At 36.1% G+C, this 27,713-nt stretch overlaps 1 protein-coding gene across 3 annotated transcripts in view; it reads right to left on the reverse strand.

The window, feature by feature from the left end:
- Positions 1 to 27,713, reverse strand: part of LOC133530109 (RNA-binding protein fusilli) — a 128,262-nt gene that overhangs the window by 49,006 nt on the left and 51,543 nt on the right. For all 3 annotated transcript variants that reach the window (XM_061867943.1, XM_061867944.1, XM_061867942.1), the window contains exons 2-6: positions 26,222 to 26,314; positions 9,696 to 9,778; positions 7,499 to 7,650; positions 6,598 to 6,687; positions 4,977 to 5,031 (exon numbers count right to left, since the gene is read on the reverse strand). In XM_061867943.1, the coding sequence (XP_061723927.1) occupies positions 4,977 to 5,031; positions 6,598 to 6,687; positions 7,499 to 7,650; positions 9,696 to 9,778; positions 26,222 to 26,314 (473 nt within the window). The remainder of the gene's footprint in view (positions 1 to 4,976; positions 5,032 to 6,597; positions 6,688 to 7,498; positions 7,651 to 9,695; positions 9,779 to 26,221; positions 26,315 to 27,713) is intronic.

Below are 27,713 nucleotides of genomic sequence, written 5' to 3' on the forward strand. Positions count from 1 at the left end.
GAGTAGGTCCATGAAACTTTTATATAATATAGAATATAAATTGGTACATTTTTGAAAAAAAAAATGGTGTGTGTACCATGAGCCAAACTTGAGATCCATGTACAAATGAGTTTGATTCATACTTCTTTATCCCCACCTTTTTCAAATCGGGCACGAGCAGCGGTCCGATCGCAAGCCATTGTTTATTAATAATGCAAGGCTCTTAGTGGGAGTTCAATGAATAGTACGCACCAAAGAGCCAATACATATTAATTTCGCAATGTTCCTTCTGGAGTAGGTCCATGAAACTTTTGTATCATGTAGAATATAAACTGGTTCATTTTTGAAAAAAAAAATGGTGTGGTACCATGAGCCAAACTTGATATACAGGGTGATTCTTTTTTTATTTTTGTTTTTTTACAAGAATTTAAATGGTTAGGGGGTTAATATTTTTTTTGCACATAGCTTTTAGTCTTATTAATATTTGTACAAAATTTTAAATTCGTCACTTTCATAGTTTAGGAAAAAATAATTAAAACAGTTTTGGGGTTAATCGGGTGTTTTTCACCCCCAGGAGGTAACAGAGGGATGAAACTTTGTGCAGAGTATAACCTCCCCAAAAGGCATCGTTTGATTACAGTTTCGGCCCAAAATCGCTGGGGGCAGTTTTTCCTAGGCTATCCTGCTACACCCTTTCAGGCTATTTTTTTTTTTTAATTTAAATACTATTTATTCAAGCTATGATTAAAAGCGTTGAGTGACAGTAAAATGTGAATAAAAGTACAATACAAACTTAAACTAATTGAATACTAAAAAATTATTTCTAAAGAGGGCCCCTGGGGCATAGTGCCAAAGATACAGGCAGCATTTCCTCACTGAATCGCAACGCTTATTCGTTGAGCGAGGAAGCTGCCAGCTCTTTTGTCCCCTGTAATGTCAACCAGCCGTTTGGCTAATTAAAATTAGTCTAACAGTACCCTGTGAATCCAAACTACCATAGAAACAGTACTGTGAATCCACAGGGTACAATAACTCGTTAAAACGACTGTGTCGTGAATCACTCATCTCGTCGTAAATCCATGAAAAACATGAATCATTTTATATTATTGTGCCATAAATGATCATATTTATTGACAGTACTTATGGATTAAAGTATATGACATATATCCCAACAAGCAAAAAAGTCTCAGATTGCGCACTTTATAAGAGTGGTGAGCTTATAGCGCTCTTATTATTGTTTTGGAATAACAATCGCTCTTATATGAGTCTTAGACAAGCTAGAACAGACTTTAGTAAGGTCAGTCTTATTACCTCGTCTTATATATGTTTATAAGAGCATTTCATAATGCTATTATAAGCCTCTTGCTCCTACAATAACATTTACGAAGTCTCATTGATCTTGAGAGTACCTGGTCTTATATCCCCATTCTCTAAGTTCATTTGATTTTATATTAGACTTTCTAAATGCTATTGTAAGAATGTAAGGCTAATATCAGCATAGCATAAGGACACTGTAAGTACGTACTTTTTTGATCTTATTTAAAGCTATAATAAGATCAACAGCGGCACTTTAGTAAGATATTGGAGTGATATAGGATCAGGATACTAAATCACACAAGACAAGATCAATATAAGATGATTTGATCTTAAATCGATTTTGGGAATCCATAAATTTAACCATTTCGCATCACCAATCTTGTCACTTAAATAAAAAGACATTTAGTTTATTAGTATGTGTCTAGTAATCAAGTAAGGATAAACAAATATATTAAGGGTTTTACTAAGTAAAGCAAGAAACCCTAATTAATTCAACATGGCCATATCATTTGTATTCAGAATGCCAAAGTTAGTGTAAATAATCTTAAAATACTCTAATAGTGCGCTTGAAAAAACCACCTACAGCAATGGCTCCCTATCAATACAAATAAATAAATAAAATAATTATAAGAGGATACAAATACCCATATTTGATCAGGCGCATGAAGTTTGAAGCGTAAAACAGGGTTTACTTTACAGTAAATAATATTTTCCCATGTGAATACTTACCGTAAAACATGAACACACACAATGATAACGAGCACGTTATTATATTTAAACATAATTCATAAACAGTTTGATAAATATTTACACTTTTTTTTGTCACGCTGCAGTTAATTTTATTCGTACACTTATACTTTATAAATAGAATGTTTCAACTCTGTGTGATCTTCCAAAAAATCAAAATAAGTTTATTTAGGCTTACAAGATACTTATGTAAAAGCGATATTAGCCTGAGGTAGCTTAAATTAGTTTTGGGAAGATTACTGTAAACGCAAACAGCATTAAATTAGACTGATATTAGAACGATATTAAAATAAATACGCTTATAATTTGTGCCCAAATCCGGGCTTATACGATGATATAAAATCAATATAAGAGCGAAAAAATTGTAGTCTTGAGACTGTTGTAAGCGTGTTTTTGCTAGTTGGGATGTCAACGAAGCTTATCAATGTGTGTAATCATTAATTGATTAGGACGATAATCATGATACAGTGAAACCTGGTTAAGAGAGAGAGTTCAAGGGACCGTTATTTTTTTTCGCTTATAGAGGTTTCTCACTAATCCGAGTTTCTAGCTTATAGAGGTACAAGAAAAGTCTCTCTCACTTACAGAGGTTATTCAATAATATGCAAAATATTTTGTTATAAACGAGATAAGCAAAATTTATTAGAGTAATTAGTTTACAATGAAATCAAATAATCTAACAATTTTATTTAAAGAAATCCGTTTTTTTTTGTGTTTTTGATTTTATATTTAGTGCACATTTTTCCAATTCATAAATTTAAATAAACATAGCCCTATCAACAACTGCTGAGTATTCAAAAAACTTGTGGAGCGTTTCCAAAGCCTTTCCTTCGGAGAACTGAGACTTTATCGAATATTTGAATTTTATAATTTTATAAAAGGTAGATTCTGCTAATCCAAATTCACTTCGTATTTCATTACGTATCTTGCTCGATTCAAAAGCATTAACAATTCTGAGCTTATCATTTAACGACAACACGTTTATTTTTAGTTTTGACATTTTTTGTACCGAGCCTTCCTCTGTAAGTATTATTGATTACAAATTAGTTAGGATAGATTATTATATTCTTCGAACTATAAAGAAAACAAAAATATACACAGTTCCTGAAAAATAAAGAATGAGTCATACATTGCCAGTATTAAACTGCCGCTTATAGAGGTTCAGACAAGAGAGGCTCTCCGTTATAGAGCTCAGGGCGAGAAAAACGACTGTCGCTTATACAGGTTTTTGCTTCTCACTTATAGAGGTTTTTGGGGGGTCAAAATCCGGGACCTGAGAATTATTCTCACTTATAGAGTTTTCTCGCTTACCCAGTTCTCTCTTACTCAGGTTTGACTGTAATAGAAGCGTGACAGTAAAAAAGAAATTCTTAACGCCTACAAATATTAAAGTATCGTAATGAGTATAATATTGTATGAGCAAAATATTGCCATGAGAAATAACGAAGGCGCTAAATAAGAACACTGAATCTAAGACCCTAAAATAAAATCTTCCTAATCTTATGATCAGGGGTCGGACAAAAAGTGCGAATGACGTCAAACCACTTATAGGATGATTTCAAATAGTATTTTTGATTTTCATAAACAATTATCACGTATCATTTATCAATCTCTTTATTGACCTCTTTATTAAACGATATCGCCACTTGAAATGAGTAAGTACGTTTTTGACTGACACATTGTCAATCAGATGAACAGTCAGCGTCAAATACTTCGTAGCAGTCAAAGTGGCCAAATAGTTCGGTACACCATACTAAATATATGGTGTACCGAACTATTTGGCTACTTTGACTGCTACGAAGTATTTGACGCTGACTGAACAATAAATTGACTTCGTTATTGTTTAGCTATTGTATCCTCACGATTATATTTAGCTAAAATTTATATTTACTAATATATAAGAAAACGCTCTAAAATGTCATCTTTACTCGTATATTGTGGCAATTTTCCGTTTTTGGAGGTACGTGACAAACACGTATACTGCTAATCTTACCTACTGTTACCACTTTTGACTATTAAACCTATTTATCTGAGGATCCCACAGACTTGTTCTAACTAATTTCAAATAATTATACCTTATGGTAACAAGTTTCGTGAAATTTATTTTATTTACTACATCACCCTACCACCTGTATTATTAATTCCATGGATTTATTTACGATTATTTTGTTACTTCATTAATACTACTTTGTTACTACATGTCACACGGAAGTTTAAATACAAACTCAAACATCATCCTGTGTGCAAGTTTAAGTACGTCATTTTTACGTCATCCGCACTTTTTGTCCGACCCCTGCTTATGATATTGTATTGCATTGTATTAGTGTATACATTACTTGTATATAATAATAATAATAATAATTCAGCCTATATACGTCCCACTGCTGGGCACAGGCCTCCTCTCATGTGCGAGAGGGCTCGGGCTATAGTCCCCACGCTAGCCCAATGCGGATTGGGGACTTCACATACACCTTTGAATTTCTTCGCAGATGTATGCAGGTTTCCTCACGATGTTTTCCTTCACCGAAAAGCTAGTGGTAAATATCAAATGACATTTCGTACATAAGTTCCGAAAAACTCATTGGTACGAGCAAGGATTTGAACCCGCGACCTCCGGATTGACAGTCGGACGTCATATCCACTCGGCCACCACCGCTTGTTTACTTACTTGTATATGAGAGATAAAAATGTTAGGTACGATGGGAGCTAGAGGCGAACATATTGACAATTTAACATCTAACGGCCCAGCATGCAAGAAAAATTGGCAGTCAAATGTAAATCAATGGCATTAGAAAATAGAATTGAAACAAAACAACAAGCAACTCGGTTCCATTTAATAATTATTTAAATTTCATCAGAAGTAATTTGTACTACTATTAGGACCGTGGGCCGCTACAGGTTAAATTCAAAAAATAATTATAGTAAAAACTTACCATATTCCAGTTTCTAATACTAAGTCGACCGTCTCCGGTAGCTCTAACCGGAAACCTGGAAAGTAAATAAATAAATAAATATTATAGGACATTGGTTCACAAATTGACTAAGTGACTCAGTAACAATAAGGCTTGTGTTGAGGGGACTTCGACAACGATATATTTACTATATAAATAATTAGAAAACAATATGACTCAGAAACAAATATCTGTGCTCATCACCAGGGGTCGGACAAAAAGTGCGGATGACGTAAAAATGACGTACTTAATCTTGCACACAGGATGATGTTTGAGTTTGTATTTAAACTTCCGTGTGACATGTAGTAACAAAGTAGTATTAATGAAGTAACAAAATAATCGTAAATAAATCCATGGAATTAATAATACAGGTGGTAGGGTGATGTAGTAAATAAAATAAATTTCACGAAACTTGTTACCATAAGGTATAATTATTTGAAATTAGTTAGAACAAGTCTGTGGGATCCTCAGATAAATAGGTTTAATAGTCAAAAGTGGTAACAGTAGGTAAGATTAGCAGTATACGTGTTTGTCACGTACCTCCAAAAACGGAAAATTGCCACAATATTCGAGTAAAGATGACATTTTAGAGCGTTTTCTTATATATTAGTAAATATAAATTTTAGCTAAATATAATCGTGAGGATACAATAGCTAAACAATAACGAAGTCAATTTATTGTTCAGTCAGCGTCAAATACTTCGTAGCAGTCAAAGTAGCCAAATAGTTCGGTACACCATATATTTAGTATGGTGTACCGAACTATTTGGCCACTTTGACTGCTACGAAGTATTTGACGCTGACTGTTCATCTGATTGACAATGTGTCAGTCAAAAACGTACTTACTCATTTCAAGTGGCGATATCGTTTAATAAAGAGGTCAATAAAGAGATTGATAAATGATACGTGATAATTGTTTATGAAAATCAAAAATACTATTTGAAATCATCCTATAAGTGGTTTGACGTCATTCGCACTTTTTGTCCGACCCCTGCTCATCACACAAATAAATGCCCTTACCGGGATTTAAACCCGAGATCATCGGCTTCGTAAGCAGGGTCACTACCCACTAGGCCAGACAGGTCGTCAAATGTGACGTTTTAAGTAGGTACGTATATTAATGCATTTAAACAAATTAAATTGCAATTGCAAATATATGCGAATTATGATTTATAACTGTGCTGTGTGCTGTAGCTCAATTTTATATGCGCAAAAATTTACAACCCACCACCTATTCTCTATAATTACGCCATTTTCTCTTTTTTTCCAGAGTATTCCAGAGAACTATGGATCAATTTCCAGTAATTAAGGACTAAAAAGTGCAGTTTTACGATTTGAACTCAACTATGGACCCGCCACGGCTTTGGACGGAATACACAAAACCTTTACAAATTATATACTATATACCTCAACCTTCCTCAAGAATCACTTCATTGATAATATTTAGTCACTGGGCAAAGATAAAGACATTGGGCAAAGTTACCCTCAAACATATAAGAATTTAATTGTTATTCTTAGTAGGATACGCTTACAAAAAATATGTAACTTTATTTAAGTTTGAGTACATATTTAATAATTAAATAATAAATGGAATTAAATCTTACCGTCTGAAATTATTCTCCTAATAACACTGGCCATGTCTTTGACCTCAGCCGCGTAAAAATTGTCTCCCGTGTACGGGGGTATACCTAAATCTGAAGGACGGATGTAAGGAAAACTGGTTGAGTATGTTAAAACGCATGCCGGTGAATACAATTAGTGCTTTTCAGCACTGCTTTCTAAAATAATGGTTTCACTTTTATCACAATTTAAGCATTTCAATTGTTCTAACACAAGTTGAACTATAATTTATCTTACGGCTGTAAAAATATATATGAATAACATAATAACATTATATTAGGTTCAAAAAGAGTACCCGACATTCAAAAATAAATTAAGTAAGTAAGTAAATATTCTTTATTGCACCACAAAGAAAACAAATTTAAAAACAGATTTACAATGTAAAGAAAGGTAGCAACAGGCGGTCTTATCGCAGTAAGCGATCTCTTCCAGACAACCTTGGTAGCAGGATATAAGTCAGTAAGTTTTTAGAACAGGTAGTGCACTAATGAATTAGAGGAATAGGAAAATTACACATACATTAAGCAGACAGTACATACAGTACATTTACAATTTAAATAAACATATAAATATAACAATACATACCTATATTGAAAAAAATTAAAGATTAAGATGGTCATACTGAACAAGGTTTCCCATGTGACCAGTATAAAATCTGTAAAAAACACCCATAAGTTTCATCTACTTCAGGTTCTGAAGCTATTGCGATGTTGTGATTAGTCCCATGGAAAAAATTGTTTAGTGTGACTATCTCAAAACAATTTTTCAGAATCACGACTTCCAAAAAACATCCAGTATAAAGATTTTTTGTGTAGATTTAATTTTTGTCATTTTTCAAAATGGTGATCAAACGCTTTTAGAACCAGTAAAATGTGTAAAGGATACAAGTAAGCATGTCTTGTAGCGCCGTGGGCTCGGGCGGGGGGACGGCGCGCAACGCGTACGCGCGCATGAACTCCTTGCGCAGGTCGTGGAAGCGCGCGTAGTACGCGGGCAGCGTTAGTTCCTTGCTGCACGCTTCTGGGTGGAGACATTGTCTGGAATGGTAGACGATTTTATAAGTAATTAATTACACAGAATTATAATATATTTAATCACATAGTCCAGTATTAATCGCTTTCGCCCAATAGCCTAGTTCATTTTAGATGCCATCAACTCCCAATAGCTCTTACACCCTACCGGGTGCTGTCTCTGCGTGCGTCCCATGACACGGACAAGGGCAGCATCCGCTCGGTGTACCCTTAATATCTTATTTAACTGTTAAAGGGCCCTCCACCATTGTTCCGTGATGGGTCAAGACATAGGTACCTAAAAATAATAATAAACGAGCGTGGCGACGCCTCGGACCCCTATTCTAGTAGGCCCTATTATATGGCCCTCGCCCCTGTAACCTGTAACTGCCCATCCTATATGATCAAATTTTATTCCGTAAAAGAATTTGAACAGACGACTCCCGGATTGAAAGTCAGACGTTAGATCCACCCGGACACCACCGCTTCTACAGTATAAGTACGATGTCAAAATAAGGCAATTAACAAAGGCTCGATAGCGGCAAGTGGCATATGGCACTCTCACAACTATTAGGAATTTAATGAGTCGAATGACATCTTATACGAGTTATACATTTGTACACACTACACAGTGCTAAATAATGAGACATGCATACATAAATCATAAATCACATCTACATACACATATACAGTCGATATACTTGTAAATAATTCCTTCCTTCAACAATCAGGTAAAAACACTACAGGTTCATAATTATATGCAGAATTTTATTAAATGTTTTGGTTTATTCCGAAATTTAGGCCGAAAATTAGGTCGGGTCATTTTAGCTTTCGAGAACATAAGTGGCCACTTTTGTTTAGGCGTGATACTTTTTTAGAATAACAATACACACGTAAAATCACATGTATTCAAATGTATTATTATTAACAAAACTACGATTCACGACCAACATAACATTACAAATCCGGTTCAAAAGTTCCAATAATGATTAGTGACGAGTACATTCTCATTAGTCGATAAGGTCGATTTCTACACCAATCTTTATAACAATAGAGCCCTAATGACTACTGTCAATAAAAACGATTTTGCTGTAAATATTTTAATTGATTTGATTATTTAAATGGCTCCAGGTTACCCGTGACCTCCGGCGCAGGAAGCGAGACGCTTCCATTTTAATGCTTGAATGACATTAGTTTCAGGTGCGACTCCATTGAACTCTGGAGTGACGTGTCGTTCAAAACACAAGTAAGCAGTTTAAACTTTACCCACATATCAGACATAAAATGTATTTTTTGTTATATCTCGGTATTCTTTTTTCTTATTACAAATGCTGTGTAATAGCAAACTATGGAGATTTCCTATTTTGTGACTTTTTGTCCAACTGGCACACTGACAGTCAACAATGCGGGCAAAGTTAAATGCATCTTATTTTGTAGAAATTCAAATTTTATCCAGAGCAATTCATCAAACATGGATTTCTAATAAATTTTGTTAAACACATAACTAATAGATGTACGGTATTATCATTCACTAATACAGTAAATCTAAATTTCTACAAAGCTAAGCTAATTCTTATGCGTGAGAATGGACACAAATTTGAAACCACACCGGATGTTTTGTATCTAGTCAATCTGTAATCTAGCGATAGATAATTTCGATATGATACACAATACCATCGTTCAATTCTAATGACGTTTGGATGACAATATCATTAATGACAATAGCACTGAATAGGTCTAAAATAGACTTGATAGTGGAATTGTGGCATATATTCATATTCTATTGTGTTGGAATGTTTATTTACATACCAAAAAGACAAAGATATAGATCAAGCGGAAAGGGATGCAATACGTATTAAAATGAGAACGTAATCTACACTTTACAGCAGTAAAATGGATTGTTTTGTCTATACAAAGCGGTCCATTTTTTTATTATTATGTGTCAATGCCTCGTAAAATATCATAAGCGATTGTAAGTTTTATAGCAACTATAGTGCAGCTCTCTAAAAATAATATTAGCAATCTATAAAAAAAATGGTCTAGTGATTATTGATTTAAAATAGTATACACACCTAAGTGGGGGTTGTCCGTCTGTGACTAGCCTGAAGAGGGGGGAGTGCGGGTCCACTTGTAGCGAGCGCGCGAACTCGTCGAACTGAAACATGAGAAAGACAAAGTTGTAAAAAATAAACAAAACTGGCCAAAGTTATATAAGTTTAGTTTATTATAAATTATACAACAGTTTTAGGGATTGCAATCCGGTCCGGCGGATCCGGTAATCCGGCCGGATCCGGCACTTTTCAGGAGCTACCGGATCCGGTAAAAATCGCCGGATCCGGACCGGATCCGGTAAAATAAAAAAAATGCCTAAATACAGTACGCACTGTGCGTTTTAGATAAGGAAAAGGCGACGGATGAGAGGTATGAAGTTGAACAGAGCGTAAAACGAATGAAAAAGTTTAAATTTAGTTAAATAAAAATATATATGACGATGACTGGGAACAGAAGTTGCCTTTCATGTTGGTGGCACGATATGACGATTACATAAATACTGTTATAGAAGGAAAAATAAAAGAATGGAGATGCTATGGAAGACATTTGTAATTTATTCTAAAGAGAAGGTTAATGTTGTGATAGGATATTAAAAGTAAACAAATGAGCAGGATTAACTCGGCGGTACTCAACCGACTAGAGTTGGGCTAATCAATATGTGTTATATGTGTGAATGAATATATGATAACATTGATAACCTTTAGTTTGCTCAGATTTTTTTTTCAGATATTTTGCTCAGATATTTATACATATATTTATAATATTGGTTATTTTCTATTCAAATTTACAAGAGAATCTTTTGTATTTATAATTTCATCCAATCTTATGCAATTTCCTTAATCTCCTGGTACATGCTACTCTACGTCTAGCCAATTCTTTATTTGATCAATGTAACTATTCTTAGAGAGTCTCTTTCCGCGATGGATTTCAATCCTACACTCTATTATTTTTCGCATGAGATCGTCGTGTCGTGCTCCATTCCCTATAATTTGAACAATATAGGTTTCTGTTTCGTAAGCGCATTGTAATATGCCTTCTTAAATAATAAAGTGTCTTTATCTTGGCAAATTTAATATGATTTTGGTTAATAGTAAAATATCTTATTTTCTTACTGGAATGGATGCCAACGTAACAAAGAATTCAATCAAATAACAGTTACGAAAACTTGTCCTTTAAACGAGTTCCAATTCCCACCCCACATCCCATTACCGGGCTTTGGAAATTAATCAAATTTACAATTGTAAACGAAAATTTGAGCACTTGTGAATGGTTAAATATAATAAATGACCGATTTCATATTTTGTTTTTAAAGTGATATTTAAAGTGTGACAACACTTTTTACTACTAAGTTCTATTTTATTGTTAAGAAGTTATTTATTAACTTAAATTATAGATTTAGGAATACGTATTGTGCAAAAAACTAGAAAAATAAGCCATTTAATTAACTTTAATATCCCTATACCAAACCGGATCCGGTCCGGCCGGATCCGGCCGGGTTATGGCCGAAATCCGGCCGGATCCGGCCGGATTGAAAATCAATCCGGTTTGCAATCCCTAAACAGTTTTCAATTTATGAATCATTCAGAAATAATAATATAGGTAGATTTTAGTAAGGTGTCCGAATTATAGGAAGAGAAGTAGCAGTAACATTCGGACACTAAAACAAAAATCCAACTATGTACTAGAACGCCCGTTAATTTATATTGTGGTGATATCGTTGTGAAAACATACACATAATATAGGCAGGCATTGCTACTGACATCTGTAAAGTTATTAAACTAAACTATACAAATGTGCTTGCAAAAACTTAAATTGGAAGTGTTTATTTTATGGCAGTTGTTATTTGATGGGCAAAATCGTACAGCTTTAGGTAACCTTAATTGAAATTTCAAAATAACATCTTCCACTCGGACACATGATAACATTATGTAAGTAAGCAGGTAGTTTATGGTATACATACATGAATTGCAAATTCTTAATCATCAAGATGTTAGAATAGATTATTACCATGCCCTGATTGCTATAAGTTAAGCATCTATCACATACGAAGTAAATATTTTTTTCTTTGAAAAATCACTTACTAAAATTTGACGTATTTTGATATTCACTTTATCATGCCAAATACCTAGGTAATTAAGAGGGAAGAATAGCTTTTCGAATCTAATGAAATAACAGTATTTTATCTATGAAAATCCATTTCGGGAGAAAACGTTTTCCACTAACTAAATTTGACAAATCACTGATTCTGATTTCGATCGCTTCAGCAGAATATATTCTAGGTTTACAGGTTTCGCATTTATTTCAAGAGAAAACTTAAGTGGTAGGTATACATATTTTTTCTCCAAACTGTGGACAGTTTGTTGGCGAATAGTGCGCTCCAAAATAAAGCTAACAATGTTGTGTCATACCTACTCATACTAAAACTCACTACTACTCATAAGACATCTGTTTGTTTTGCAAATAAAAAAGGAAATCCTATAAACCTAGTTTTTCATTGTGTCAATAAGTCAATAACATACGAAAAAAAACATGGAAAATGGAAAATATTTAGAAGTGGAAAAACATTTCCTCTTTTTGTATGGACGATCGCGTAGTATACTTTGTTTTTAAGTTGGGAAATAGCATAATAAATAAGTGGGATTTAATGGGAAATAAAAGTTAAGTTTTGAACATTTCATTTATAAGTTTATATACAATATGTATTTGCAAATATGTATTTTATTACCACAACCTTGCCGGACCCATCTGCACGTATATACCTATTGATACGTTGAGGGACCACGATAAGCTCCGATTTGTTAATAACAAATTTTAATGCAGTATCTGTTTCTATATTTAGAATCCATACAAACGTGCCTAAAGAACCATTCATACACCAAGGCATTCTTGCGTAATGCTCAATGATGCCATCCCGTTACCATGGCAAACAAACCATAGCTTAATTATAAATACCAGTATATTGACAGTATCGCTTAGCTTTTTATTACCGTAAAACCTCCCAACGGCCGACTGGTAACCGTCCGGTGGGTCGGCCCAGGTATCGTTGAGAAGACAGTGTGGCGGCTGCTTCTGCTTTAATATAGTTGCGTTGGTGGCCTAGCGGTAAGAGCGCTGGTGGCTTAGCAGTAAGAGCGTGCGACTTGCAATCCGGAGGTCGCGGGTTCAAACCACGGGTCGTCGTACCAATGAGTTTTCCGGAACTTATGTACGAAATATCATTTGATATTTACCAGTCGCATTTCGGTGAAGGAAAACATCGTGAGGAAACCGGACTAATCCCAATAAGGCGTAGTTAGTTTTAGAAGATCAGATGGCACTCTTGTAAAAACTAGTGCCTACGCTAATTCTTGGGATTAGTTGCCAAGCGGACCCCAGGCTCCCATGAGCCGTGGCAAAATGCCGGGACAACGCGAGGAAGATGATGGCTACAGTTGCGTTATTTTACGGTACTCAAGTTTTACGACTGGGTGCGTAGACAAGATGCCAATCGTTCACGCCCCGTAGCGTAGCGTATAGTTATCTCTGTGTATCCCTTTTCCATATTAGTGCGACAGAGACAGTTACGTTTCGTTCGCTACGGCGCGTGAACGACTGCGAACTCAGTCGTATTCCAATTTAGTTCTATCGAAACATTACTTTTATACTTAGTATACAAGTAAGTACATATGTAAATTAATAATATCATTTCAATGACATTTTAGAAGATTGTAAGGAATTTAATCAGCATTCCATGGTATTACTTACTAGTACTTGTTTGATTGATTCAGATTCAAATTTATTTATTACACAACATACGATTGCCTTACATATTACATTCATGACATTTATATGAATCTATATTGTGATCGTCAAAAAGAAATTCTAATAATAACATCATATTCCAGATAGCTTCATTGCAATAATTATAACATGGAAATTTTCACCTGAAAAGGATCATCAAGCCATCAAGATTTATAGAAAAGTAAAAATAAAATAAGAATGAAAATAAAATTAATAAGAAACAAAAACAATGACAAATATACAAAAATAATTTATACAGTTAGGTAAAAAAATTGCTATCTTCTGATAAAGCTTGTTTAACTATCTCATATATATCGTAAAGTAGCTGTGACCTGTAATCGCTCACACCTCTCCACCTACCTAGAAACCGACTTAAGTTAAGCGAGGCGTATAGTTAATCTACCGTTTATAATAATTATACCGTATAATTACGTGGAGTTATGGATACAAAAACTAACCAACAAAAAACGTAAACAAATATTGGCTACAATCACCAATGGTTGTTTATATGCTAATGTTATTGTTTATAGTAACACTAATTAACGAATTGTAGTTTTTTGAACCGTCAATGGTCACGAACTAACGCCGTCTAACCGTTGCATGCATTTCCTAGTTTTTCAATGAGTTAGTTTTATTTACTGAATTACTCGCTAGATGTCGCTGTGCCGTGTGTCAAAATCCTACTTCACGCTATTATGATTTTTCCAGGAAACATGACCTCAGAGCTCTAGGCGCGCGGTGTAGCCAGTATCGAGTTCATAATTCATAAATATGATTTTTTTTCACCTTATTGCAAAAGATTACGGTGATGAAATGTATACATATTTATGAACATGAACCCGACTGTACCGACTGGTTCGGTCTAACAGTCATTTAGTCGAGTAGTGAGTGTTTTAGTAACTTAACGTGTCTAAACACCAAAAATTTAGTGCAGTAGACAGTAAGATGGGGGTGCTTGCGCCAGAAAAAATAGAATACTTAAAATGAAGCCACTCGACTAAATTTTTGATGTTAAGACAGGCCCTTTAATGCATGCGTGCTTCTCTCACACATAACAACTAGAAAGAGACGACAGCATAACAGCTGCTTACGGTATTACGCTAGCATTCTTATGCACGTGTCTATCCATTGACAGTTGAAAAACAGCAATGGAGGCCAGTGAACCCTTGCACAAAGTCTAACAGCGACTAAATGTCGACCTTAACCCCTTACAATAAAGTTTACGTACAGTCAGTTATAAATGTACGATGGTACAGTTACCGGGAACAGGTTCCTTTTCAGTCAAAACGGAACAAAACGCCTGTAATGTTCGTGTGAGCGAAAAATAACCCTGTGACTGTTGCAGTAAGGTTGGGATTTAATTGCGTAAAGGTTGGAGGTGTTTTTATTCTGGTTAAATTAGTGAGATTCGTGATGGTGAGAGTTTCGGCTCTTTAAAGTTGCAACTTTTTAATGTCTGATTGTTTGATAATAATATTAACGCAGGGGAGCTTGTGTTGGGGACTAGCGACTACACGTACCCGAGTGCTCCAGGGAGTTCAAAAGGCCCTCTGCCTCTGGCGTGCTTTAGCCGGCCATCCAGAGTGGAGCAGTGAGAGCTGTGTTCTTGTGGGAAGATGTGAAAACATAATCGAGTTAGCTATATTACTTATGTTTTAACCAGCGACACCTCTCTACCCTCAGTCCTCACACAGGTTACCCTTGAACCAACTGAAATGTCACCTTTTGGCTGTTCTTTTAGTCGTCTCATGCAAATATAGAGACCGTAGTTTTGTAGAAAGCGACCAACTTTTTAATTTGCCAAAGTGACTTACACCATAACTCAGTGGATTTCATCGCTGTCTGCATTGATATAGTAGTTAAGTTAGTCACAACTACTACATAATGAAAAGAATAAAATACACGAGTGTGGGTTTATGAAACGAATGAAATGAGTTATGTACAGCAGTACATCTTTATCTACAGCAATATCATAAGCTTCAACAAAACAAAGTAATTTCATACTTACAAACTAACTAAACGTCAAAACGGCGGTAATGCAAACTTTTTCGCGCATGCCACGCATTCTTAGTTTTTTTTTTTAATTCAGAATCAAACTAGAGTTGGGGCCGACTGCCATATCAAGTATGGAGTGTGGAATTAAGAGGAGTGACATCTCTTATGGTAGAACTGTTGCAAAAGTGTCCAGCTGTTAGCTATAAATAATAGTTCCAAACCTCTCCAGAGTAGGGCTAGAGTAGCTAAGAACCTAGGCGCTATTGACGGAATGAAGTGCGCTGTCTATGATTTGATTTTTTTGTTCAAGTATTCTAGGTATTGTAGCGCTACCTATTTAAGGTTTTTTGATGACACTTTTTGGTACATGGAGATTTATTTCCTTACCTCCACCTTCCGTAATATCAAGTAACATGCGAAATTTGTCAAAATTGTAGCAACTGACACTTCATTTCGAATAAAAAGTCATCTCGACTGATATTAGAATACAGGCAAAATCAAATTTCTTTGTTTCTCAGAGATGTTCTAAATTTAAATGTAATTAAGGTATCGGTTATCGATAAAGTGAAGTTAAAATGACGATGCACCCACAGATACCAGTTTGTTAATATAGGCCGTTTATCGTTTCTTTATATATCCCTTGAAGTGGTAGGCCGTCGACTCCCGAGTCCCGACCGATTATCATTTAAATTTCAAATTTGATTAATTGAAATAAAATGAAAATTCCAATAACTCAAAAACGTCATATGCCACTTGAAGAGTAAATAGGCAGGTTATGATTATATATATATGTATATAAAAATAATTACGTTGATTGTTTTCTGCACAGACCCTGATTTAGAGACCCAGGGTCCCTAGGCACTTGGTATGGCACTAATAATTTAGTGGGGGCCCTTCTCCATCTCAAAACCATTACTAGGTTGCCTGGGCCCCTAGGCCCGGGCCTTGTGGGCAAAGGCGGAAATCCGGCCAAGTTTCTGCATAAATACGGTCACGTTAAATTTCCGTGACATTTTTCATAACATTGCTCTTGATTGATTATAATGTGTAAAAGTTCATTATAATAACCAGTGTTTTACGTCAGCCCCCTCTAAAATGATGTTTATAAATGTTAATGATGTTGGTTTGTTTATGTCTATATGCTAGAAGATTATATCTTGAACTAGTTTTATAGAAACAAGTTTCTTAATTGATGATTTTATAGCTGATACTAGATCTTCGAAATTTATCTTAGCTTATATCTTAAATACTAGTCATAAAATAACGAAATATGTCGGTAGCAATATTAGAATCATAATCCAATGGGGAAATGCATCAAGCTGATGGCACGCTGTTTCTAAACGTATAAAAGCGGAACGTTTTGGAAACTCAATATCCCATACACAATGAGACTTGACGCAAACGCGTACGTCACGTTACGCCATCGAATAAATTTACACTAGGGGTACAGTGGTGGGTGGGTAACGAGGGGTACGGTCTATCTGTGGTGGGGAATATAAACGCAGACGTAGATTTCTGATATAATATGTATATTTTAGATGGTTGTCACCTTGGGAATGGCCGTCTGCAGATCTTTATTCATTTAGCAAGGCGATAATTCTGAATCTGTAACTGCTGCCAGTTATTATCTTCCAAAAGACTGTGAAGGTTTCCAATCTTCACAGTACAGCCTTTCATCCAACCCGCCGCCTGTCTTTCGAAATAATTATGGCTCGCGACATAACGGTTTTGAATCGCAATACATTTATTGTACAGTTCCGGCCCTCCACGGATTTTTTTTATTTTCTGGCCTTCCATGAAGAAAGTTACCACTATGTTAGACAGTGACAGGCATGGCGACAAATGATAAAGAACCATCTTAGCCCTACGTACAATATAATAATATTTATACTATATACATTTTATGTTCGTAATATACTCGTTTGAACGCCTTGCAGGTAGGCAGTAGGCAAGTAAGGCAATTTTTTCTTAACTGGCATACCGCGAGCGTAGGCGATTGTACGTCTATACATGGGCGTAGGCAGGTACAGGCAGGGGGGCAGCCACCAAGTCATGGTAGCCGTGCTCAGCCGTGGTCAGTCCGGATTGTAGAATCCGGACAATGTGAGGACTGCTATCAATCGCGAACCCGAAACCGCCATTTTTTTCAATTTCGCTTTACAGTTATTCGTTCGGCTCGGGCATATCCTATAATTAAGAGCTCCGACCGAACTTGCTTTCACGAACTTTTAGGGTTCCGTACTAGTGTGGACCCTTTATTTTTCGAATTTTGAGAGGTTTGAGGTTGGAGATTCGATACCATACAACATTGCCCTAGCGGCTAGGGCCCTAGATGGTAAATACCTTCACATATTGTAACGCTGCAAGATGTTCGACATACCTGTCGAATTTGACTTTAGCCACTTAAAACCCGCCAAACATTCTCGCTATTTAAAAAAACTTAATCTTAATCCATTAAGTTTTTTTTTTTATAGCGGGAAATTGTGTATTGTGATGGGAGAAGGGATACCTGTCAGTGACACATCTCAAAGAAGGATCAGTCATATAAACTGTATTTTTTATTAAATCAATTATGTAGTTAGAGTTACTAAGCTTCGTCTTAGCAATGTGCAAGTTGCATAACATTCTCAAAATTTCCGCAATTTACGGAATGTTTCCAGTTAGAAAGTTCCCGTTTGGATTAGGGATTATAACTCAGTGTTTTTACTGTTGATGACATTTAACATTACGTGATTCATAGTCGTGTATTCCACAGGTGGAACTGTGAGGTTTGTCAATAAGTATGCAGAAAAAATTCGCGAGAACATTTCATGTGAACTTAGCAATTTTTGAAAATTCTCTTTGACACATTGCTAGTCGAGCTATATATTAGCGTCGCTCTAGATTAGGCAATTGAACTGTCATTTATCTTGCATATATGTCGTTTCAAAACAAAAAGTCCTACTTTGTCGCTTGCCATAAGGATACAGGTGTAGGTGGCTTTGTCGGATGCCAGGTTATTCGTATAAAGATACAAGCAAATCTCGTCCTTATGGTAAGCGACAAGTAGGTCGTAGGTACGAGACATATAGTGTTATTATGGTGGTAAGACTATGCACCTGATGCGCGCGGGCGCCTGCGCAGCGCGCCGCCCGCGCGCAGCGGGCTGCTGCGCCAGGCGCCGCTACACACCGCACTCACGCTGCTCAACTCTGTGCTTAATGTGGCACCGCACATTGATGTGTTCGCATCCAAGTGGTCACAACTCATACAAAAATGTAAACAAATATTTGAATCGCAGTATTAATTAAGTAGTCTAATGTAGTCATCATCATCATCATCATCCTGGACCTTTATCCCTATTTGGGGTCGGCCTTCCTTGTCCTAAGCCTCCAGGTGGCACGATTCCTGGTTAGGTTATTGTCGATTTTTTGTACTATAAGGTCTTTTTGGACCGTCGTCAACCAAGTGGCGGGGGGCCTTCCGCTTCCACGCTTCGTCGTTGGCAAGTTTAAGGCTGTTTTGACGATATGGTCTTCGGGTCGTCTTTGTATATGTCCGTACCATCTAAGGCGTTTTTCAATAACTTTCTCGTTAATAGGAGCGACTTTAAAGCTGCCTCTGACATATTCGTTCCTTACTTTATCCATTAGAGTGACGCCCGCCGACCATCTTAACATGCGCATTTCTGTAGAATGGAGTTTGTTTAGGTGTTGTTTAGTAGTGGCCCAGCATTCTGAACCATGAAGTATGGCGGGTCTAATCGCGGTCTTATATAGTTTTCCTTTTACCCTCAGTGGCATTTTAACATCGCACATTACTCCCGTGAGCTGCCTCCATTTTAACCATCCCGCAGATGTTCTATGCTCGACGTCTTTATCAATTTTTCCGTCATGATTAATGATGGAACCCAGGTACTTAAAACGGTCTACACGTGGGATTATGGTGTTCCCGGCAAAAATTTGAATATTGTCTCTGTTTGTGCTTGTAGTCTCCTCAAAAATGCACGACATGTGTTCAGTCTTATTCCTACTAATCTTTAGACCATTCTCCTCCAGAGCTTCAATCCATAAGTTAAAGTCGGCTTGGAGTGTATCTTTATCTTCGGACATAAGAACAACATCGTCTGCGTATAAAATATTCCAAGGTAGTGCTTTTTGACATCTTTTAGTTAGATAATAATATATATATAATAATAATATATATATATGATAATAATATATATATATATAATAAATAAAGGTTTTTGCTTTTTCCAGCAGTATGCGGACGGTTTGGATCGCATCAGATGTGCCCTTTTCTGCAACAAACCCACACTGATTGGGGGTAAGTGTAATTATATCACTTAATCTATTATTAAAGATCCTCTCCCATATTTTAAGGGTATGGGACATAAGTTTGATGGCGCGGTAATTGCCGCAGTCTCTAACGTCACCTCAAGTAGTCTAATGTAGTGATTTTACATATTAGGTTAAGTAATAATGGTTAATATTAAGATTGTAATGTATTGGCGAACGCTGTAATTACAATGTTTTTTTGAATAATAAACAATTATAGCTACATTTTCGACTGTCACATTCTGCTATTTTGCGTCTCAAGTGTCCTAAAAAAAATTGAATCATCAAAGAGAGCCGTCTCGCGCTTGGCAAGAGAGTTTTTCAACGAAATGAGGTAATACAGTCAACCAATATTAAGAAGAAAGATTGTTCTCATCAGCCGGACCTAAAGGAGGTCCTTACTTCTGCTTATGGAACAGGTAATTGTATTTTTTTGTACATACTACATTCGCTGGATGTGTTCGTTAATATTTTAATGAGGGTTTTGTTTTTTGACTTAATTATTGAGCCGATCCGAACAGTAGGTAATTTACTGTATACCCCGTTGTGCTAGTGTTATTTTAAACGCCAAACTTCTATGAAATGATGACGTTTAAATTAGCACTTGCGACGTGCAATGTGCTATCAAAATCGCTGCAGAGTTAGCTTGGTCTGATTGGGTCTCTATTGTTTATTTGTTTCCCATAAAGGTTTAAGTCATAATGTATTGTTTGTCCGCATTTTCTTTAGTCATAATTTGGTTTTTTATCAGAAACGCGTACCTTTTCAGGATTGCCATAAAACAAAACTAACCTAACCTATCTATAGGATAACCTTACGAAAATTCTGAAGAGTTAACGGTTTCAGAATTATGACTAATGATAATCTGACAATTATTACATTATGGCTTTCAATAATTATGTCAAACAATGGGATCCGGCGTGAGCATTATAGGTAGGAGGCAAAGAGCTTTTCCATCAAAAATGAGGAAACTCGACATTGTGCCATGATAGGGCTGTATCCTTGCTGGTCACGTTGAAGCGCTTATGAATTAGGTTGGGCAACGCTAATCCAAGCGAATATAAATGCCATACTTAACACGGTTTTGGTAGCATTTGGTAATGTTTGTCCGGTCAGTAATTCAGTATACATGGGCATTTCTCCAGTCTTCTATTTGGGCCGATTTTGAGGGTTTCGTAGTCACCCAGAAACCCTTATAGTTTCGCCATGTCAGTCTGTCCGTCCGTTCGCGGCTTTACTCCGTGATCGTTAGTGCTAGAAAGCTGCAATTTGCCATAGATACATGAATCATGCATGGCGACAGAACGGGTATAATGTGCTAAATTAAAAAAAAAAACAACGGGTTGCACTCCGGGAGTGTCGACAGAGAAGCTTCTAAAGGCGACTCCTGAGTAAATGCTCTAAGTCTAAAATGCACTTTAAAAATTTGTGACAAAATTTGCACCTTTGCTAAAAATATGAACATTGCTCCTAAAATCGTCAATATCATGTTTGAGAGAACTTATCGAATTACTTATTTTTTAATTTAAACGTACAAAAAATTAAAGTTCAAAAACATATCCGCGCTCCCGGGCACACATCCATCTCACTCACACATACTATCAGTGAGAGTGAGAGAAGAACACGATCTTACGGTGCCCTAAGTTACGTATCATTAGTAAAACAAACAACCCGTCGCTTTTTTCACAAGAACTAGCGAAACAGGTATGAAAGCAATTTTAATTTTGCATAAATATAAATCTGTTTAATTACCTACTAAATCAGCTTAATAATTACGATATCTAGACAGTGAACAGTTTGTCATCAAAACTAGTTTATTTACATTTTTATACGAGATCTCTCTTTGAATTATCATGAAATAGATTTAGTAAATAGATTAACTCGATAACATAGAATATACACCGTGGGCCCATATAACCCGACAGATTTTAATCACGCATTCTTGACTTGAGATCATAAGGAGAAAAAAATGTTATTTGACTTATTTTAGTATGTCTAAAATAAGTCGCATAGTGGCAGCGTCGCAGCCAAAGAGGCGTTTTTTTCACTATGTTATTACAGAAACAAATTTTCACAAGAATTGTCAATATCTCTAAAACAAAACCAATTTCAGAAAACTTTGTATGACATTTTAGTCTCTAAATGCGGTCAAGAGTACACCTTTAAAATCTGTCTGGTTATATGGGCCCACGGTGTATACGATATCGCCAATAACTACAGAAATTATGTATTTTTTTAAATCTTTGTTCTCGCACATCCGTTAATATTGACTTGATTCAATTTTAAGATTTAGACCGATCAAATGGAGATGCGGACGCAAGGATGCCAATTTTCGACGCTAGTATGCACATTTAGGGTCTTTTTTTTGAGCGCTCGAGTCTAACCATAAATAAATAAATAAATCTTATCATATCGGTCGATTTGATCATCCTGTCTGGACTGGCCTTTAGATATAAAGCAATCACCAAGGTAGTAAAAAAGCGTCAGTTTTCACGCAAAGACGTCAGCTGCGCAAGAGTCAAGGTTGCCACATAATTAATTACAATGTTACCCGCCGTAAAAACAAAGGTTTATGACACAAACTACCGGGTGTGGTAACATTCAACCTTCTAGCCTTTATGCAGTTGTAAACAAATACTTTTTACAGTACATATGGTGCTACTTTACCGCACTAGTGCGATAATGAACACATTACCTAACTATGTAGAAAATTTAAAGGTCCATTATATACTGTAAAACGTTGTACGATACATGTGCGAATAGGTAATTCGCAACTGGTGATTTTAAACACAGGGAGTGGGTTGTGTTTTAATTTGTTGCCACTTGTTTCGAATTTCCTATTTATCGCACTTGTATTATAATGTACGATTATCGGACTTGTATCATAATGTACTATTTTAAAACAATAAAATTTACATAAGCAGTGACGAGCCTTCCATAGAACTATACTTTGGCCCAGGATTGTCTCATTTCAAACATAGACAGAGATAGTCATGCTGTCTTTGTTTTACGCTAGCAATAGGAATAGCACCCAACAGACAGAGCGTGCACGGAAGAAGAGGAAACAACAAAACACATTCTCCTAGACTGCAAACAGGTAGAAGTATACAGGAACAAATACCTACCTCCTTGCACACTGGAGGCAGTTAGCAACCTGAAAACTTTGCTAGGCTTCGTGGAGGAGCTGGGATGGTTAGAGTTGCGCTACCTTGATTTCGCGCTAAATAGGCAAAATGGTTGTTGTCGTTGTCGATTTGAATGCCCAGAAGCACTAGCATTCAACAGAAAGGGATGAGAATAGTTTTCTTTGTTGTTGCGTAAATGTTCATGCCAAGTTTTATGTAATTTAAGCATGTCTTTTTAGAACGAGGGCAATGCTTCGATTGTATGGGAACCGCTTTTTGGCGGCGGGTTGGTGTGACTTTTAGAGTGATAATGATAAAGATGTAGTGCATAATTATTTTCCATCTTATTTTCACGGAAACGTGCGAGAGTATCTTTCTATTTCAGTCAGTCTCTGTACAAAAAGTACTGACGTTGACTGAAGTAGCAGGACTAATACGAACGTTTCCGAGAAAATACGATGGAAAACCATTTTCGACTACATCTGTAATGGCTCCCTACACGATGGCCCAGCGCAGGCCAGTCCAAGGGACGCATTTATGCGTTAGAGTTAGAGGGAGTAAGTGATATTGCTATCTCATTCCACCGCTTAGCTGCGTTCCTTAGACTGGCCTACGCTGGGCTATCGTGTAAAGGAGCCCTAACATTGTACGTAACGAACGTCATATCCTCATAACTCACTTTGCAACTTCAAACGTAAAATTATTGGCATTGAGATATTTTACTCGTAGATGACGTCCGCCATGTTTACGTAGGTTTCCTGGTAAAACAGAGTGATTGAAACAATAAACAATAGAGCAGTCCAGTAGTAAACAGATTTTTAAAGAAAGATTAAAAACAATACTCTTAGATAATATTATCGATACATAGTACTTATATTTCTTAGATATATATATATATATATATATATATATATATATATATATATATATAGATAACTAAATAGTTGTGTAAGTATTGATACCTACAAGTAAGCATTTTAAATTAATCATTTAACTCAGTACTCACCTACTAAAATAAGTTTGTATAATGTATGAGTAGGTATGACACAACATTGCAGCATTGTTAGCTTTATTTTGGAGCGCACTATTCGCCAACAAACTGTCCACAGTTTGGAGAAAAAATATGTATACCTACCACTTAAGTTTTCTCTTGAAATAAATAAATAAAAAATTAAACCAAAAATGTAGAGAACCATAATGTCAAATTTTCACTTTGTTCTGAAAGGTCGGCGTAGATATGTGGGTCAAAATTCTTTCCGTTGTATTGTTTTTATCCCCAAAAAATGTGGAGCTTTTTGTATGAGATGAGTTTTTGTTTATAATTTTTCTCATGTAAAATATAATCTACAGCTAGAAAGACATACAATAGCACCCGATTTATTTATTTATTTGATAGAAGACATAGATACAAGCGTGACAGAGTGGTCAGAAACAAGACAACGAAATAGTACATTTCGATGCCAGTGCGGAAAGTATGAGCGGAAAGAATGACATTTCCGCACGTTAAAGGTAAAGGTTTGGGTAAGTAGTACTCGCCTACGGCTCGTAGCAAGATATCTCGGTGCTCGTGAAGTAATGACATGCTTCCCGCACAGCATCGAAATGTACTATTGACCCATGTGTCGACTTCCTTAGGAAAGATTATTCTTATGACTTCTCTGTGATATCCCTATTGATCTATAATTATATATATATATATATTACCCTACTAATAATATTAATTTTATAAATGAGAAAGTAAATCTGTCTATATGTCTGTCTGTTACCTCTTCAAGTTTAAATTAAACTGCTCAATTGATTTAGATAAATTTTGGTATATTGGAGATAGTTCCAGGCTCTGGGAAGGAAATAGAGAGGTATCGGCATTGTGAATGTCATCTCGCTTTATGTGGTAGGGTACAGGCGCACAACACAGCCGCATTCCAGATCTAGAGCAGAGCCCAACTGGGGAAGTACCTCCTCCATCTTACAGAAAACCGCAGCCAAATAACACTAGACTCTACTAATAGTGTTGTGTTCCTGTCGGTGAGTAAGGTTGCCAGAGCTTAACGAGGGTGCGGGGTGTTAGGGTCGGCACGCGCATGTAACTCTGGAGTTGCAGTCGTACATAGGCTACGGAGACTCCTTACCATCAGGCGGGCCGTATGCTTGTTTGCCACTGACGTAGTATAAAAAATCGGTCAAGAGCATATCGGGCCATGCTCAGAGTAGGGTTCCGTAGTTACTCTTCCGTTACAATAATAATTATAGTATTATTGCTTTATTTTAATTGTAAGAATTTCCTAGTATTACGTAAATGCTATTTTGTGTTTGAATATGTATTTATTTTAGTAATTAAGTAGTTTTAGAATATCAATAATGTTGCTATGCCCTGACAGGGTAACCATGCATGCACTCAATACATGTTAACACCTTAATGTCCTTAATGTAACCATGGTTCTGCAATAAACGAAATAAGAAAAAAAACAAAAAAAAAAAAACAATAAGCTAAACTGGAGCTTAAAGTACAGTAGATTATTAACCAAGGGATGAACTGTGGATAGTACGTCTTTTTACTATGAAGGGGAAACTCTTTGCGATAACTCTAAAACAGCTAAACTGATCATATCCGCTATAGTTTTCATTTTATGTATTTCTTAAGCTCTACTTCCACGATTTTTTTTTCATATTTTTTTGACCTATTGTTCAAAAGTTAGAGGGGGGGGGGGGGGACACATTTATTTTTCTTTCGGAACGATTATCTCCGAATATATTCACTTTATCAAAAAATGTTTGTTGAAGACCCCTGTTAGTTTGGAAGACCTTCCAAACGATATCCCACACCGTAGGGTTGAAGCAAAAAAAAATTCACCCCCACTTTACGTGTAGGGGAGGTACCCTAAAAAAAAATGGAGGTTTTGTTTTACGACTTTGTCGGCTTTATTGATTTATATATGCATGCCAAATTTCAGAGAGAGGGACATCGAAAAACTATAAGGTTTCCTAGTTGACTACGGAACCCTAAAAAAAGAGAAAGTGCATTGATAACTGTGTGACACCCAAACTCGGTATTTTCCATACATTTCATTTACATCACGTTGACCTTCAAAAGTCATAAAAATGTGTTAAAATATGACCTGTCAACTGTTTTTTTATGCATACCCATTAAAACCATACAAACTAAGCGGTTTTTATTGTTCTTGACTCTCTTGAACGTATTCTATTGGCCGGGTGCACGATGACAGCGCCGCCTGGCGTAGGCAACTTGGTAGGCGCTCAAGAATGAGCGCTACAAAATAAAGATTATTCCTTAAAAATTAAAATCATTATTTATAAATTAACATAACTCACCTGTTGTACAACTACTTCTAGGGGCTGCCCGGTCTGCAGCTCCTCGGAGGGTCTCCGCGTCGGCCGGACAGCATATTCTCGTTCTCCGATCACCTGCAAACAATAATAACGTTACAACTTTGTAGTGTTATTTACAATCGCACAACTGCTCTAGTACAGGCGCCATCAGATTTATCGGAGCCGAAGTGCCCAAAAATACCTACACACGCACTCTAACGCTTTGACAATTAATGCGTGTTCAGATATTTTTGAACGCTTAGGCCGCTCTGAGACATCTGATAGCAACTGTATAAAGAGTAGACTATATTGTTATGGCTCTACTGGGATACTACACTATTGGGATTAAGTTACCGAACGGATAGGTACCAGGTTTAGCGAGATAACAGATATCTAAAAGTAGGAAACCGGAGTTGTATCCTAGTTTCCCAAAATGAGCAAATAAAATATACAATTTAATAAAATAAACTAATTAGTTGACGCCCTAACAGTAATTATTAAAATCTCTGTCACCTTCACACTTACGTCCTATAAAACGATAGAGAGATCCGTTACGTCAGACGCCATTAGAGGATTTACACTAATTCGCTATCAAACAACTATCTGTACGTAACCAAAATTACTTAAATATGAGTTATTGCCACTAAAAAGCAACCAATCATACCCAAAATGCAGTTGTCGCTTACGTGATGAAGTATCAAAATTTTATTAAATATCGTTAAAAACGTCGTAACTGCCAAACTTTTGTTAGTGACAATTCGAAAGAATCACTTGGAATCTCTCTATTTTCACCGGCAACATCTCACCATAGGTTAAATACACTACTTATAACTCGTATGAGGCATCAAAAAGACATGTGAAAAATGTGTCAATAATAAAGGTCTGTGCCTCACGGCAGTTAACATTTACGCCACAAAACTTGTTAATAAAGTTTACTACGTCATTATTTCTTTTCTAGTCCCTTTTCGTACGGAATTACGGATTACATATGTAGTAAATTTTATTGCTGCAAACTAGTGGTTAGCTGATATGGACACCTTAGTTCAAATTTAAACTTTAAGCAAACGACCTAAGGTTATTAATGCAATGCAACCTTGGTACATACGAGTTTGTTTAAATAACTAGTTAAAGTCCCATTTAAAAATAGCATAATACCCCAGTCATTCAAATATATTCTTTATGAGTATTATCTTAAAGTTTTCGTCACAAATCCTCCTATATTTTACGGAGAAACGGTAGCCATATTGTTTCTCGCAATCCGAACCCACATGCGACCAGCATGTTCCAATTTCAAACGCCTAGCGAATGAGAAGCCAGCGTGCCAACTACTTATGCTGGAGTTGATTTTAATTCTTATGATTACGATGTTAACGGCTAATTTCGTCGTAGTGAAATGCAAGAACAAATACAAAATGACATATGCGTGGATAATTTCTTACAGACATAAGCTTTTTTAAATTATTTGGTTATACACTTGTTTAAAACGACAAAAGAC

Source organism: Cydia pomonella, chromosome 22 (genome assembly GCF_033807575.1).
Source record: "Cydia pomonella isolate Wapato2018A chromosome 22, ilCydPomo1, whole genome shotgun sequence".
Classification (NCBI taxonomy): domain Eukaryota; kingdom Metazoa; phylum Arthropoda; class Insecta; order Lepidoptera; family Tortricidae; genus Cydia; species Cydia pomonella.